The following is a 16034-nucleotide window of genomic DNA, read 5'->3' on the forward strand; positions in this document are numbered from 1 at the left end:
TCTAATCCCCAGCGGAGTCGCCAAAAATTGTCGGCTGCCAAACATGATGTTGGTGTTTTTGAAAATATAATTTAAATATATATATATATAATTTTGAAAAGTAGTATTTTAATTTTTTTTTTAAAATACGAAACCGAACTGATCTCATATATTTAATTGTTTAAATAAACGAGCACAACACCGTAAGACACAACACCGTAAACGATGCATCCATTCAAAGAAATAAATACATTATTTAATAGTGATGCTCGAATAAATAAACTATAGAATCTATAACATCCATTCCGGTCTGCAAAACTGTTCATGTTGGCCGACAAATTTCCTTATTTAATATAGAAGATTAAATATGGTTTATATTAAGTTGGGTTCCAAAAATCTCTATAGAAGCAAGCCCTTATAGTTAATTACATCTTAAGTGATTGAAGCCGCTTAAGAATAATCTCAATTCAAATCAGAGGTTTTGCGTTCAAGATTTTCTAAGTTTAAGTTTTCAAGATTGAACATTGAAAATTCAAAAGGGAATGAATCAAAAGTGAAACAGTTATTTTCATAAATTCAAAACAATGAAAGGTATGAGATGTCACTGATCTGAGAGAAACTCTGATGACTTCTCAAGGTATCTTATTTGTTTAGCCTTAACTTTGAAAAGTTATTATTTGATATTTCATCCTGTCAGCTTTATTTACTCAGAGCTTACATTTGTATGACATAGTCATACAAATAACCTGGAAAATATGATGGTTTATGTCGTAACGAACGACATCCTCGGAGCCTAAGTCGAGTTAGGGCTTGAATTTCACAATGTGATTGTGCAAAAACCTAAAAGATGATTTGAGAGTTTACACCATATTAGACTAACTACCTCGAAACATTTTGGCTTGTTATTTATGCTAAGAAAAGATTTGTTGATGACGATCCTGTTTGCTCCCTCGAAGATGTACTTCTGTATATTCTTGTCATGCTGCCCACGGTGTTAGCTTCAAGCTCATTGTTGAAGTGACAGTCCTAAGATCTAAGGTTTAAGAAGTTTTAACATGTGTGTTTCAGTGACAAGTTTTGTTGTTGTTCAAGTATTATGGGAGGAGGTTAAAATTGATTAGAGCGACACCGGTTAGGATCCCACAATTTTCTCGTTCTGGTACCACTATTTTCTTTTGAATTTACTTAGTCTAAATGAGTTGTTAAGCTCATTTAAACTGGGGAGATCTCGTTAGCAACCGTGGGTTACCTCCTCCGAGGGACTCCATAAATTCAAGAGAACGTATTCTGAAGCTTTTATTTTGTTGTTGCATTTTGAAAATGTTGTTTAATTTTGAAAATAATTTTGTAATTTTTTAGTTTTGAAAATTTTTGCAAGTAAGATAATGCAAGTAAAAAAAAAAGATGATGTAAAGTAAATAAATAAAATTGCAGTGCATAAAATATATATGTGTAGCTGTCATCATCTCGCTACTTCGGCTGCATGGTTAGCATCATAAAGTAGAATATATTTGCAGGAATTATATAAATTACAGAGAGTTAAACGAAAGCATTCGTACAGAAAAATCAAAAATTGAGTCGTAGCAAAATCCGACTAAAAAGAAAACCCGTATTCACAAATGGAAGACCATAACTGGGTGCAAGACATAGATACAAGTGTTTATGGAGGGCAGTCCTAACCTCGATCCAAGTGATTAACCGTGGACCCTTACACATTTTCATTGAAATTTAATTTTCATGCATACACAATTTTATCAGGCAAAAGTGATATTTGTTAAAAAAATATTTTGTTGAGGGGTGCAGTCCACATGTTAATCAATATAATTGAGTTAAGATTACAGACAACCTAAGAGTATCGGGGGCAATCATCTTTACAAGAATCGTCGAATAATATCATCGGTCATTATCCTCTCCTTTTATTAAAAGTCCTTGAGGTAAGAGATACTATTTTAAAATCTCACATTGTATCTCACGTTTTAGCACGCATTAGCATTATCGTCATTGCCCTAGCCACCTAGACCTCTCAGACTTACACAAGTGTGATGATTCATATGTGTCACAAACAAATATCTTCAATCGCTCACAAGGATTTAAAGTTTAGATAAGACAAAAACCCTTGAGCATTGGGTCATCAATTTAGAATAAATACTTTGGGGTATTTCTATTGATTTGTGAATTATCAGGTCCCGAATCATATCTTGGTTTACCTTAAGAAACTCATTTGTTATATTATGTTTGATTATTGTGTTGTGAAAATGAATTTTTTCAATAAATTATGATAGGTTTGAATGTCCTATAGAATAAATAAAATCTTATAAAGAAGTTCAACAAACTCAATTTTGCATTTTTCCGATTCTTATTTTAATTATTATAATTATTTTAGTGAATAATTATAAATACATTGAAAAATAATTTTAATTATTCAAAATATATTTTTGGGTCTTTAAAAATTCAATGAAGCATTTTTAAGTTACTCTCCTTGATCGAGGAAAATTTGGTGACATTTTAAGATATTTTATATTTTTGTGATTTTTTTTACTATTTTAATTATTTTTAAATACTCAAAAAAGAATTTTTTATTTTAATTAAAATTTCATTTTTTCTAAGTGCTCATGACCTCAGAGAACTTACTAGGCCAAATTTTATATTTTTTCGATTTATATTTTAATTATTATAAGTACTTTTAGCCAAAATTAATAATATTATAGAAAAATACACATAGTCATTTAAAACACATTTTCTAAACTTTGAAAATTTTATGAGTGTTTTAAAGTTATTTTCTTTAATAAAAACAATTTTTGTGATTTTTTAAGATATATTTATATTTTTAAACTTTTTAATTGTTATTTTTATTATTTTTTTTAATACTTAAAAATACAATTTCTTTTTTTTTTTTGGTCTGTACCTATTTTTTTAGTTTATGGAAATTTTTATTTTATTTTTATGATTTTTTTTTACACCAAGATATGTATTTTTAAAGTTTATATACTTATTTAAATCAAAAATACCCTTTTGTTCTAAGTATCCACATTGACGATGCATCAACCTCGTCATCTCTGAAGCCTAAATTGATTTGCCCCTAACAAGTCTAAGTTTTTTTTTAGATGTGTTCGAACGACATACATAAGGATCATCGAAGTTTAGATATTAGTTATACACATAAAAATTAAGTGGCGAACGTATAAATATTCGAGAGATATATATAGCATGTATCTGAATAAATAGAAATTGTGTGGTGAACGTGTAAGATATATATAATTTGCAAAACGTGTATGTAAAAAAATTTAGGAAATAGAGTGGCAAACATGTAAATATATAAGAAAATAGTGTTGTGCACGCAAATACAAGACATTTAGGAGGTGTGCATGAAAAGATAGAAAAATTAATTGTATTGCATGTAAATATAGATGATACGTGACATGCATGTAAATTCATTTTTATTTTTATTTTTCATTTTTTTTTAGACGTGTAAATACATAAGAGGGTGGTATGCATGTAAAATTTTGTATGAAAATACAAAAGAATTGGGTGGTATATATGTAAAAAATATTTTGTGCAAATATAAAGTAATTGGGTGGTATATGTAAAGTTTTCATTTCTTTTTTTTTCTGCTCTCTTCGTTATTTGTTCTCTCTGCGTTTAGCGAAGAAGAAGACGAATGGGAGAGGGGCTTACCTGACCGAGGCTCGCCGGCGGGAAGGGTTCGTCGAAGAGAAGCTCGCCAAAGGAGGAAAAATGGAGAGGAGGTGGTGCTTCACGAGTAGGGAAAAAGAATGAAGTGTGAGAGCTTACTTGCCTGAGTGAAGGGAGGAGTATTGGGTTTTATAGGAGGAGAGAGAGAGCGGGGGGAGGTTGGCGTGAGAGATGTGTTGCTCGAGGAGAGAGGCGGAGATGCTGCATGTATGAGTTCCCTTTTCTTGTTAATAGGATTGGATATCATTTTTATATATATATTATTTTTTTTATGATGAGCGCATGAGATATGATCACCTAGAGAGAGATTTTTTTTTTATCATACAGTCGAGATAGAGAGAGAGAGATAAGAGAGGCGTGAGGGGGATAAGACCATGCGTGACTTTTAATAATAATAATAATAATAATAATAATAATATTAATATTATTATTATTATTATTATTATTATTATTAAATAATAATAATATTATTATTATTATTACCGTTCGCGTATTTTTCTGCCTGAGCACGTCTTCGAGATGGAATGAACGTTCTACTAATCAAAATCGACATTTTGAGCGTACTCGTGCAGTCCGTTTCGTCATTCGGAGTTGTCCGGAAAGCCCTGTCGATGATCGGGTAAAAAATGTGTCAATTTAATTTTCGTCGAAGTTTTGATTTGCAATCGATTGTTTCAGTAATTAATTTTAATTTCGATTAATTATGAGACAAATAAAAGTGTGGGTGACGTGAATTTTGAAATTTATGTGCGTCGACTGTCCGAATCGTGATTTTTGTGCGCGAATGTACGAGAGTCGTAATGGGTGTTTCTGATGCTTCTAAACTCTATGGGAACTCATCCTCAAATCCTCACTAGTTGGTCTTAACCTTCGAAATGCTGGAGGTTATAACCAGACACGTAGGGTTTCGAAGAGATCTAAGAGGTGGTTTGAATTTCTATATAGGTAGGTTTCATCTCTAGTCTTCTAGGATAGTCAAAGGGAAAATCCTATAGCTAGATCCTAAGCACCAAGAGAAAAGAAAGACCTCACCAAAAATGAGGTCAACAAACTTGGAAAGTTAAAACCAACTAGTGAGGATTCAAGGATGAGTTCCCATTAAGTTTAGAAGCCTCAGGAACACTCATAACGACTTTCGTACATTCGCGCACGAAAATCACGATTCAGACAGCCGACGCGAATAAATGTCAAAATTTACGTCACCCACACCTTTATTTATCTCATAATTAATCGAAATTAAAATTAATTACTGAAACAATCGATCGCGAAACAAAACTTCGACGAAAATTAAATTGACGTATTTTTAACCCGATCAACGATAGGGTTGTCTGGACGACCATGAATGATGAAACAGACCGCACAAGTACGCTCAGAATGTCGATTTTGATTGGGAGAGCGTTCATTCTATCTCAAAAACGTGCTTAGACAGACAAACACACGAACGATAATAATAATAATAATAATAATAATAATAATAATAATAATAATAATAATAATAATATTAATATTATTATTATTATTATTATTATTATTATTATTATAAGTCACGCATGGTCTTATCCCCCTCACGCCTCTCTTATCTCTCTCTCTCTATCTCGACTGTATGATAAAAAAAAAATCTCTCTCTAGGTGATCATATCTCATGCGCTCATCATAAAAAAAAATAATATATAAAAAAATGTTATCCTATCATATTAAAAAGAAAAGGGAACTCACGCATGCAGCATCTCCGCCTCTCTCCTCGAGCCGCACAACTCTCACGCCAAGCTCCCCTCTCTCTCTCTCCTCCTATAAAACCCAAAACTCCTCCCTTCACTCAGGCAAGCAAGCTCTCACACTCCATTATTCTTCCCTACCCGTAAAGAACCATCTCCTCTCCATTTTTCCTCCTCCGACAAGCTTCTCTCCGACAAACTCTTCCCGCCGGCGAGCCTCGATCAGGTAAGCCCCTCTCCCATCATCCCTTCGTCTTCTTCTTCGTTGAACGCAGAGAGAACGGAGAACGAAGAGAGCAGAAAAAAAAGAAATGGAAACTTTATACAAACCGCCCAATTACTTTATATTTGCACAAAATATTTTTACATATATACCACCCAATTCATATGTATTTCCAGAATTTTAAATGCATACCACCCTCTTCTTATGTATTTACACGTCTTAAAAAATAAAAAAAATGAAAAAAAATGAAAAATGAATTTACATGCATGTCACGTATCACCTATATTTACATGCAATACAATTAATTTTTTTATATCTTCATGCACATCTCTTAAATGTCATGTATTTGCGTGCACAACACGATTTTCTTATATACCTACATGTTTGCAACTTTATTTCCTAAATATTTTTATATACACATTTTGCAAATTATATATTATATATATAGATTACACGTTCACCACACAATTTTTATTTATTCAGATACATACTATATATATTTCTCGAATATTTATACGTTCGCCATTTAATTTTTATGTGTTTATATAACTAATATCTAAACTTCTATGATCCTTAGGTATGTCATTCGAACACGTCCAAAAAAAAAATTTAGACTTGTTAGGGGCAAAGCAACTTAGGCTTCAGAGATGACGAGATTGACGCATCGTCGATGTGGATAAGTAGAGCAACAGGATATTTTTTATTTAAATAAGTATATAAACTCTAAAAATACATATCTAGGTGTAAAAAAAATTATAAAAATAAAATAAAAATACTCATAAACTCAAAAAATAGAGATAAACCAACAAAAAAAATAAACTTAAAAAAAATAGAAATTGTCTTTTTAAGTATCAACAATTAAAAAGTCCAAAAATATAAATATATCTTAAAAAATCACAAAAATGCCTTAATTAAAGAAAATCACTTTAAAACACTGTCATAAAATTTTCAAAGTTAAAAAAATTTGTTTTAAATGCCTATGTGTATTTTTCTATAATATTATTAATTTTGGCTTAAAGTAATTATAATAATTAAAATATAAATCAAACAAAAATATAAATCGGAAAAATATAAAATTTGGTCTGGTAAGTTCTTTGAGGTCATGGGCACTTAGAAAAAATGAAAATTTAATTAAAATAAAAAGTTCTTTTTTGAGCATTTAAAAATAATTAAAATAATAAAAAAATAAAAAAAATACAAAATATCTCAAAATGTCGTCAAATTTTCCTTGATTTGAGATAGTAACTTAAAATGCTTTCCTGAATTTTTAAAGACCCAAAAATATATTTTGAATACTTAAAACTATTTTTCAATGTATTTGTAACTATTTACTAAAATAATTATAATAATTAAAATAAAAATCAGAAAAATACAAAATTGAATTTGTTGAATTTCTTTATAAGATTTTATACATTATATAAGACATTCAAGTCTATTATGATTTATTGAAAGAACGCATTCACACAATAAAATAATCAAACATAACAATACAAATGAATTCTTTATGGTAAACCAAGATATGATTCGGGACCCGATAATTCACAAATCAATAGAAATACCCCAAACTACTTCTCTTACATTCATGACCCAATGCTCAAGGGTTTATGTCTTCCCTAAGGTATTTAAATAATTGTGAGCGAATAGGGACATTTGTTTTTGCCACATATAAATCATCAGACATGTGTAAGTCTGAGATTTAGGTAGCTAGGGGAATTACGATAATGTTAATGTGTGCTAAAACGTGTGATACGATGTGGGATTTTAGAATATTATCTCTTACCTCAATGATCTTTACTAAAAGGAGAGGATAAAGACCAATGATATTATTCGACGACTCTAGAGAAGATGATTGCCCCTGATACTCTTAGGTTGTTTGTAATCCTAACTCGATTAGATTGATTAACATTTGGACTGCATCGCTCAAAATAATATATTTTTTAACAAAAATCTCTTTTGCATGATAATTGTGCATGCATGAAAATTAAATTCAAATGAAAATGTGTAAGAGTCCACGGTTAATCACTTGGATCGAAGTTAGGACTGCCCTCTATAGATGATTGGGTTGGTAGCTCTTACTTAAGGTCGGGAAGCACACAGTCCAGCTTCGAGCCCCCACCTTTACCTATGTCTTGCACTCAGTTCTAGTCTTCCATATGTGAATACAGGTTTTCTTTTTACTCAGGTTTTGCTACGACTCAATTTCTGATTTTTCTATACTGAATGCTTATGTTTAACTCTCTGTAATTTATTTAATTCTTACAAATATATTATGTTTTATGATGCTAACCATGCAGCCGGAGTAGCGAGAAGATGACAGGTACGCATTTATATTTTATGCACTGCAATTTTATTTTTTATTTTACATCATCCTTTTTTTTACTTGCATTTATTTAACTTGCTTGCAAAACTTTTTAAAACTAAAAAATTACAAAATTATTTTCAAAATTAAACAATATTTTCAAAATACAACAACAAAATAAAAACTTCATAATAAGTTCTCTTGAATTTATGAGAGTTCCTCGGAGGAGGTAACCCACGGTTCCTAACGAGATCTCCCCAGTTTAAATGAACTTAACAATTCGTTTAGACTAAGTAAATTCATCAAAAAATAGTGGTGCTGGAACGAGGGAACCGTGGGATCCTAACTGGTGTCGCTCTAATCAACTTTAACCTCCCCCCATAATACTTGAACAACAACAAAACGTGTCATTGAAACACACATGGTAAACTTCTTAAACCTTAGATCTTAGGACTGTCACTTCAACAATGAGTTTGGAGCTAATACCGTAGGCAGCATGACAAGAATATATAGAAGAACATCTTCGAGGGAGCGAACGGGATCGTCATCAACAAATCTCTTCTTAGCATAAACAAGCCATAAAGTTTCGAGATAGTCCGTCTAATACGGTGTAAATCCTCAAATCATCTTTTAGGCTTTTGCACAATCACGTTGTGCAATTCAAGCACTAACTCAACTTAGGCTTCGAGGTTATCGTTTGTTACGACATAAACTCTTCTATCTTTCAGGCTATTTGTATGACTGTGTCATACAAATGTAAGCTCTGAGTAAATAAAACTCGCAGGATGAAACATCAAATAACAATTTTTCAAAGTTAAAGCCAAGCAAATAGGATAGCTTGAGAAGTCACCGGGGTTTCTCTCAGATCAGTGACATCTTCTAACTTTCATTCCTTTGAATTTATGAAAATAACTGTTCCACTTTTGATTCATTCCCTTTTGAATTTCCAATGTCCAATCTTGAAAACTTAAACTTAGAAAATTTTGAAGGCAAAACAACTGATCTGAATCGAGAGTATTCTTAAGCGGCTTGAGTCACTTAAGATGTAATTAATTATAGGGGTTTGCCTCTATAGAGAATTTAGAACCCAGCTTAATATAAACCCTAATTAGTCTTCTATATTAAATAGGAGAATCTGTCGGACAACATGAACAGTTTCGCAGACTAGAACAGATTTCATAGATTCTATAGTTTATTTATTCGAGTCTCACTATTAAATAATGTATTCATTCATTTGTTCTTATCAAATTTGTTTCTCATCAGTTTTGAAAAGTATAGTTGTCCACGAGTGATTACGCTGTCGGGCGTAGGACCGCCAACAACCTAAGAAGATACGGGTTCACCGCTAGTCTTGTGTCGGTGAATGATATTACATCCTACAACATCAGGACCCCCTCCAAGGACCCGGTGAATCTTAGTATGTAATATCATTCACCGACACAAGACTAGCGGTGGACCCGTACCTTCTTAGGTTGTTGGCGGTCCTACGCCCGACGGCGTAATCAACTCGTGGGATAATCGACTCGTGGACAACTATACTTTCCAAAACTGATAATAAGAAACAGATTTGATAAGAACATCCTTGGAATAGATGCATCGCTTGCGGTGTTGTGCTCATTTATTTAAACTATTAAACATATGAGATCGGTTCAGTCTCGTATTTTAAAAAAAAAATTTAAATATTATTTTTAAAAATGATATATTTATAAATATATTAATTTAAATTATATTTTCAAAAACACCAACACCATGTTTGGCGGCTGACAGATATGGACAGTAGAAGAAATATAATAAGATATATCTTCACATTGGGGAGCACAACGATGAGTTGGGTTTTCAGGTTGCAGAAGATCGTTGCACTTTCTTCTACAGAGGCCGAATATGTTGCTATTACTGATGCTAGCAATGAGATAATTTGGCTAAAAAGTTTCATAGTATAACTACACAAGGAGCAAGAGATTGAAAAACTCTACACTAACAGTATAAGTGTGATTCATCTTACTAAGAATGTTGTTTTTCAAGCCAAGACGAAACATATCCGCTCAGGTTTCATTTTATTTGATCTCTTCTAGAAGATGGGTAGTTATTTCTAGAAAAGATACATACAGCTCAAAATCCCACAAATATGTTAACGAAGGTGGTGATTGTTGAGAGACTGAAGTCATGTTTGGCTTTAGTTGGGTTTCATGAAGGTTGAGATCAGGGGTGAGCCACACCACGATACGTGAGCATTGTACGTGACTATGAAGGCAATTCATATGGAGGTGCAGGTACAAATGATTGGACTTGGCACTATCAGTCTCCAAGTGGGAGATTAATAGTTGTGGAGTTCGGTTGTAGCACTCATGAGCAGCAAGCTAGCTAGCTTCCACGTATTCAGTGCACTCGACGCCAAGGCATCGGGCTATGAGCGTTTAAGCGCCTATTGAGTGTTCCCAGACTGAGAAGGTGGCAGTTCTGCGCTCAAACTGGGTGCTTAGGCCCTCACTTCTGGCGTTGGGGCACCTGCTTCTAGAGAACTGGGCGCTCAGGCATCCAAATCAAGCAGTTTTCACGAGAAGTACTATCTATGTCACGATTTTGGGCAGTGTATGAGTGCGCTTAGAACGTAGCTCTTCATGTTTGTTCATCAACAAAATCCTGGTGAAGGTGAGAAGTGTTGGTGAGAAGGATTCTGATGCATCGGATCAGTAGGAAGAGTATGGAGTGCTGCACTGTAAGTTTCATGTGAGTGTGGAGAAGAGTGTGAATCCTTTGATAAACTCTCTTATATTCATAACGAAATTTGTAGTGGTGTGGCTCCGTGATTTTTTCATGAAATTTGTGGTGGTGTGGCTCCGTGATTTTTCCCCGCTCTCAGATTTTTCCACGTAAAATTCTTGTGTTTTTTTCAGGTTAATTTTTTATTGTGCTTCTAGTTTAAATGTATTATTCTGATTTTCTCGAATCTTGTACTCCTATTCTGATTTAACATTGAGAATTGTTGGGAGGATTCTCAACATCCATCCCGTACGGGTATGGGAAAATCCCGCAGGCAAGTGCGAGAAAAGCCAACTAGCTGGCATAAGGCGTCGATCCAGACGCCTTATGAGCATAAGGCTATTTGTATGGACTGGGCACCCTATAGAGGAATGTCGCCAGCCCCTTCTTCCACCTTTCTTATGCACTATTCTCCTAATGGAAAGCCTTTAATGGCTATTTTCTGGAGTATTCCCACCCCTTCCTTTTGTGTGGAAGTTTTGTGTGCTACCTCTTTCCTTTTCTCCTCCAATAGGAGTCTATATATTGTTGTTTTCAATGACTTAAGGCTCAGCCTTTGTTGTTTTCAGATTTTAGATTCTTGTGTGGAGCTGTTCTCCCTATTTTAGGGTTATATCCGTGGAGGTGATGGTGGTGGTGTTTCAACTGTATCCTACTCTGAGGTTGTGTTGTATTTTCCTTTTACCCTTACCTAACCCTTCTCCTCCCCTCTCCTCCGTTGTTGGCCTCCCCATACTTCATCCCAGCACCCATACGCCCTTCCTAAACAACCTAACATTGCTGTCCAACTTCCTAGATTTCCTCTCAGCACCCAGTCAGTCTTTTCCAGTGGCCTAACCTGCTGTCCAGACCCCATCCCAGCCTGCCAAATCTTATTTCCTGCATTTCTACTTGTTGTCCACTCCGACAGACGCTCCCCACTTCAGGCTGCCCCCATTATTGCCCTCCACTAGGTTATCTCGGGCCCCTCTTATTTCCTGCATTTCTACTTGTTGTCCACTCCGACAGACGCTCCCCACTTCAGGCTGCCCCCATTATTGCCCTCCACTAGGTTATCTCGGCCCTCTGGACTACCTGCCAGCCCCTGACAACCTTTTACTACAGCCACTCTCACTGTCAAGCCCACTTACTGAACCCCAAACCCCTACCTAACCGACCTCGCCACCAACAAAACCTCCTCCATAACCTCACTATGTTGCAGACGCCGCCCTGCCCTCAAATCTACTCTTTCGACCCTAGACGAAGAATGGTCTGTCGTTGTTTTTTCCTTTCCATTGTTTCGTGTTGTAACCCTCTTTTTATATTAATAAAAATTTGCTTTTGTGTTCCCTTAAATCCTTATTAGTTCCGGTAACACTACTTCTATTCTTACTTACGTAGAATTCAAATATTTTGATATATGCATAGATGATTACTCAATGTTCACTAAGTACTCTTAATCAAATGTTAGTCAAATGTCATTCATGAATTTCAATATTTTAATAAGAAAATAAACATTTGATTGCCAACTTAATAAAAAATTTATGTGATAATAACGCTTTAAATTTGATATAATTTTAATTTCAAATATTTTGTTTCAATAATAGCAAAATTCATTAATTTCTTATTCATATGCATCTCAATAAAATGATATTAATGAATGCAAGAAGTCACCACCTGCTTGATGTTGATTGGACTTCAATGTTTCATATGAGGTAAATCACCATTTGATTGATATTTTACTAACATCAATGCTCTATATTAATGTTCTTCATCAAATATAAGCGAATGTAATATTGACTCTTTCAAATCTCATCAATCATATTCCCTCTCCTCTCCTCTATATTTGGTTGGTATTATGAAAAGAGAAAGTGAAAGATATTTCGAAAAAACTCAAGTTATGCCTAATAGAGTAGCGATTACCATAAAAAAATATGGGGAGTGACCAAAGAGATTTTAGTTGCAATTGGATTACATCAAACATAATATTATGTCCATATCACATTTGTAGAGATTATGGATATATAGAAAAATCTTTAAAATAATGCTCATTGGTATGTGTTATTTGCATATAAATAGTTTTAATATAGTTTGAATTGGTGAGTTTTTTTTTTAAGTAAGAAAATATTAGAACAATTGAATAAAAATAGAAAATCATGGATTTAGAATTAGCATAAATTAATTTTTTCTAGGGGTTTTAAATTTGATAATTATTGTTCAGTACAGTTGGAAGATGAAATGATTTATAAGTGTGATGGAATTAAGTATTTTGGACCTAATATACTAAAAAAAATATGTAGAGAGGATATATATTTTAGTGTTAAAATCAGGTAGTCAAAATGAAGTAGAGTACAATCGATAAGAGAGTATCATAAAGACTCAAAAGCAGTTTAATAGATTAGAAAAATACTGCCTATAAAATATATAATTAAACTCAAGCCACAACATTTCTGGTTAGGTTGACCAATATAAATACTTACCAAGCAAAAGTATATGACATGCCCCCATCTTTTATTGGTTCATTGTTATCCGAAAGAAGTGAACTCCAAAGGCCTTTTTATCTTTTTTTTTTTTTTTTGATGGAGAAAACTTAACAAAATTTTGCAAGTGCTTAAAAACTTAGTATCAATTAAGAGATAGTTGAAGAATACTAACAAGGATTTGGATTTTAGAGGCTTATGTAATAGAAGCGGATCTTATCAATTGACTTACTACTAATGGTTTATTGGATTTCATCTATCCATTTGAATATCAATCACAACTAAAATTGCTAGCTCCCATCCCCTTTTAAGTTGTAAGAAAGCTGATAAGTTGACAAAAAAGGATTGATCCATATTATTTGGATCCCAAGGCTGAGCAAAGTTCAAGATCAAGTGGCTCCTAGCTGCTCCCCATATTTAGGTTTGGATCGAAATAAACAAGTCGAGCTACAAGCTAAAATTTTGGATCAAATTTTTTTGAGCCACAGCTCGAAATCAGATTGTTAACAACTTTAGTCAGTTAGGGCTGTGAATTTAATGAATTTAGCTTGAAGATTGTTAATCTCTCGAAAATTGATTCGAATTTTGGCTCGAATCAAGATCGGATCAAAATAATTGAGTCGAACTATGAGCTAAAATTTTGAATCAATTTTTTTTCAAGCCGATTTTGAGCCGACCACAGCTCGGATCGTTAACAACCCTACCCATACTTGAGTATATCGGCGCTAAGTAATTGTTTTCATGTAATTGGTAATGTGGAGGACTTCTATTTACATAAGAGACGGCAGAGTTAACATGAGATTTATCGGTTGAAGAATGGTCCACGCCCGCTGTTAGACAAAAGAATGGTATCATTATATAGCCGTAGGGACATCTTACTTATTAGCTTGAGCTTATGACTAGATGGTAGTCCATCATCTGGTTTACTAAGCACAACTCAAGTCCTAGAAGATTCATGCTGAAGTCTACTGAACTTGAACAAAAAATAAAACTCTTTTCGTCAGCACGCATATGACAAGACGAATTACAAATACTTGTTCAGTTGACTTAATGAAGCCAAAGACCAAAGAAAGTTGTCACTCGTCTACATAATGATCCCATAGAAATGCATTTTTTTGTTGCAGAAGGTTAGATCCTTGAAGAGAAAACCCCAAAAATTTTCGGTAGTAATATGTCTACTTTAGATTCCCAATAATTTGCATCTGAAAACTATACGAGCTTAACATTTATAGAAGAGTGCAAAGAACCAGGAAAAAGATGGATTTTTTCAAGTGATAGTACAAACAGATCAATAATCTGTTTAGTGCTCTGCTCTGCAAAAACAAAGCAAGTAATTCAACGTTTCTGCTACCAACTGGTTGTTTTAGCCTTTTATTTAAGCTTTCACCTACAGGAGAGGATAGTGTAACAGTGAAAAGCACGGTCCGGCAAAGTTACACTTTTTTTCTCGATCAACAAAAGCACAAATAAGCTAAAAAAAATCAACTAAAACATAAAAGAAAGGAAATGAGCAGACCTTTCAGTAAGAAAGATTGAAGCTTGGACTCACAGATTTTAAATTCTTGTTCAGATTCTGCAAGTCATCAGCAATTACACTAAGTAAATCAGACACCGAAATGGTACTCTTTCTATCACCCGTGGCAACCAAACCTTCAACAGGTGCTGAGATCCCAACGGCCACTACAAAACCCACATCAAATCAAATCAGGAACACAAAATCTCACTCTCCCGCCACATAAAATAAAGTTCTGAAGCAAAATACCATTTTGCGCTGATGAGACCTTACATCGAACACTTTCTGCGCGCCGGTAAGTCCCCGAAAATGAAATCTCCGGCCTTCGGTAACTCCTCAGCAAACCTGCCGCATCAAAGCTTCTTTTGGTGAGATCCAAACAGGGGAAAGTCAATGAGCACATCCTCCCACAAACTCAGTCGAAAGAGCAAGCAATTGCTCAGTTCCGGGGATTGTTCAGAACCATCACAATGGAGCAGAAAGCAGCAAAGCTCGGAGCTTTGACGATGAAGTACTCGAAGTTCATGAGTGGCGGCAGTTGGCCGGCGGGCGGCGGTTTGTTGGTGGGAAATGGAGGGGAGCGAGATGATGGAGGTGGAAGTTTGGTGATTTAAATAGGTGGAGGGGGAGGGGAAGGGGGCGGGGGAGAGTTGGATCCATGAGCGCCACACAGAAGCCGAGTATCTGGGTCAGCCTTATCAGTTGGGTGGTAACCTCAAGCTCTACGAAGAGGACAGTGTTGGCCATAGGGAGAGGAGAGGTCCATGGAGACGCTACTCCACGTGGTTCAATAGGTGTTGAACCCAACCCACTTTATAATTGGGAAAAAATATGTGTACATAAGAGGTATTGACATTATATCTATGTTATATCGTCTGTAGCTTCAATGTAACATTCATATAACCTACTTGTAACCTTACAAAGAAGTTCCGCGCTTCTGTTTTCACATATCTATATGTTACATGGAAGTTATATGGAGGTTATAAGGGATATAACACGAATATAATGCTGATATAACGTGAATATAACATTCATTATGTACACAGCGCTGTGTACTTCTTTCGTACGCAAATTTTTTCCCCAAAATAGTGAAGAGATGAATTGCGACTGTGTGATTGCAGCTTCGAACATCTATGCGGGTATGACCCATACTGGATTGAATGTATTTTTAAGTTATTTTTGTAGCTGAATTACTCTTTTTATGTATCGACTTAGGTCAGCTTAACAATATTTACAAAATCTAATATTTATGTGATATTTTTGAACTATTAAACTGATATATTTACTCTCAAACCATCAGGACTTTTATAAAATGGATGAAAGTAGATGTTCGATTTGTAAGTAGTAATGTTTCAGGTGTTATATATATATATATTTCATGTGAGTGTGGAGA

General features: G+C 34.2%; 1 protein-coding gene across 2 annotated transcripts in view; it reads right to left on the reverse strand.

The window, feature by feature from the left end:
* LOC110032238 (probable solanesyl-diphosphate synthase 3, chloroplastic) overlaps positions 1 to 15291 on the reverse strand; it is a 55556-nt gene extending 40265 nt beyond the window's left edge. The window contains exons 1-2 of one of the 2 annotated variants that reach the window (XM_020735803.1): positions 14915 to 15291; positions 14678 to 14808 (exon numbers count right to left, since the gene is read on the reverse strand). In XM_020735803.1, the coding sequence (XP_020591462.1) occupies positions 14678 to 14808; positions 14915 to 15044 (261 nt within the window). In that variant the 5' untranslated portion in view covers positions 15045 to 15291. Of the gene's footprint in view, positions 1 to 14677; positions 14809 to 14890 lie in introns of both variants that reach the window. The other variant, XM_020735802.1, reaches the window with a different exon arrangement.
* Positions 15292 to 16034: the final 743 nt, after the last annotated feature.

This window comes from Phalaenopsis equestris, unplaced genomic scaffold, assembly GCF_001263595.1.
Source record: "Phalaenopsis equestris unplaced genomic scaffold, ASM126359v1 Scaffold000893, whole genome shotgun sequence".
Classification (NCBI taxonomy): Eukaryota; Viridiplantae; Streptophyta; class Magnoliopsida; order Asparagales; family Orchidaceae; genus Phalaenopsis; species Phalaenopsis equestris.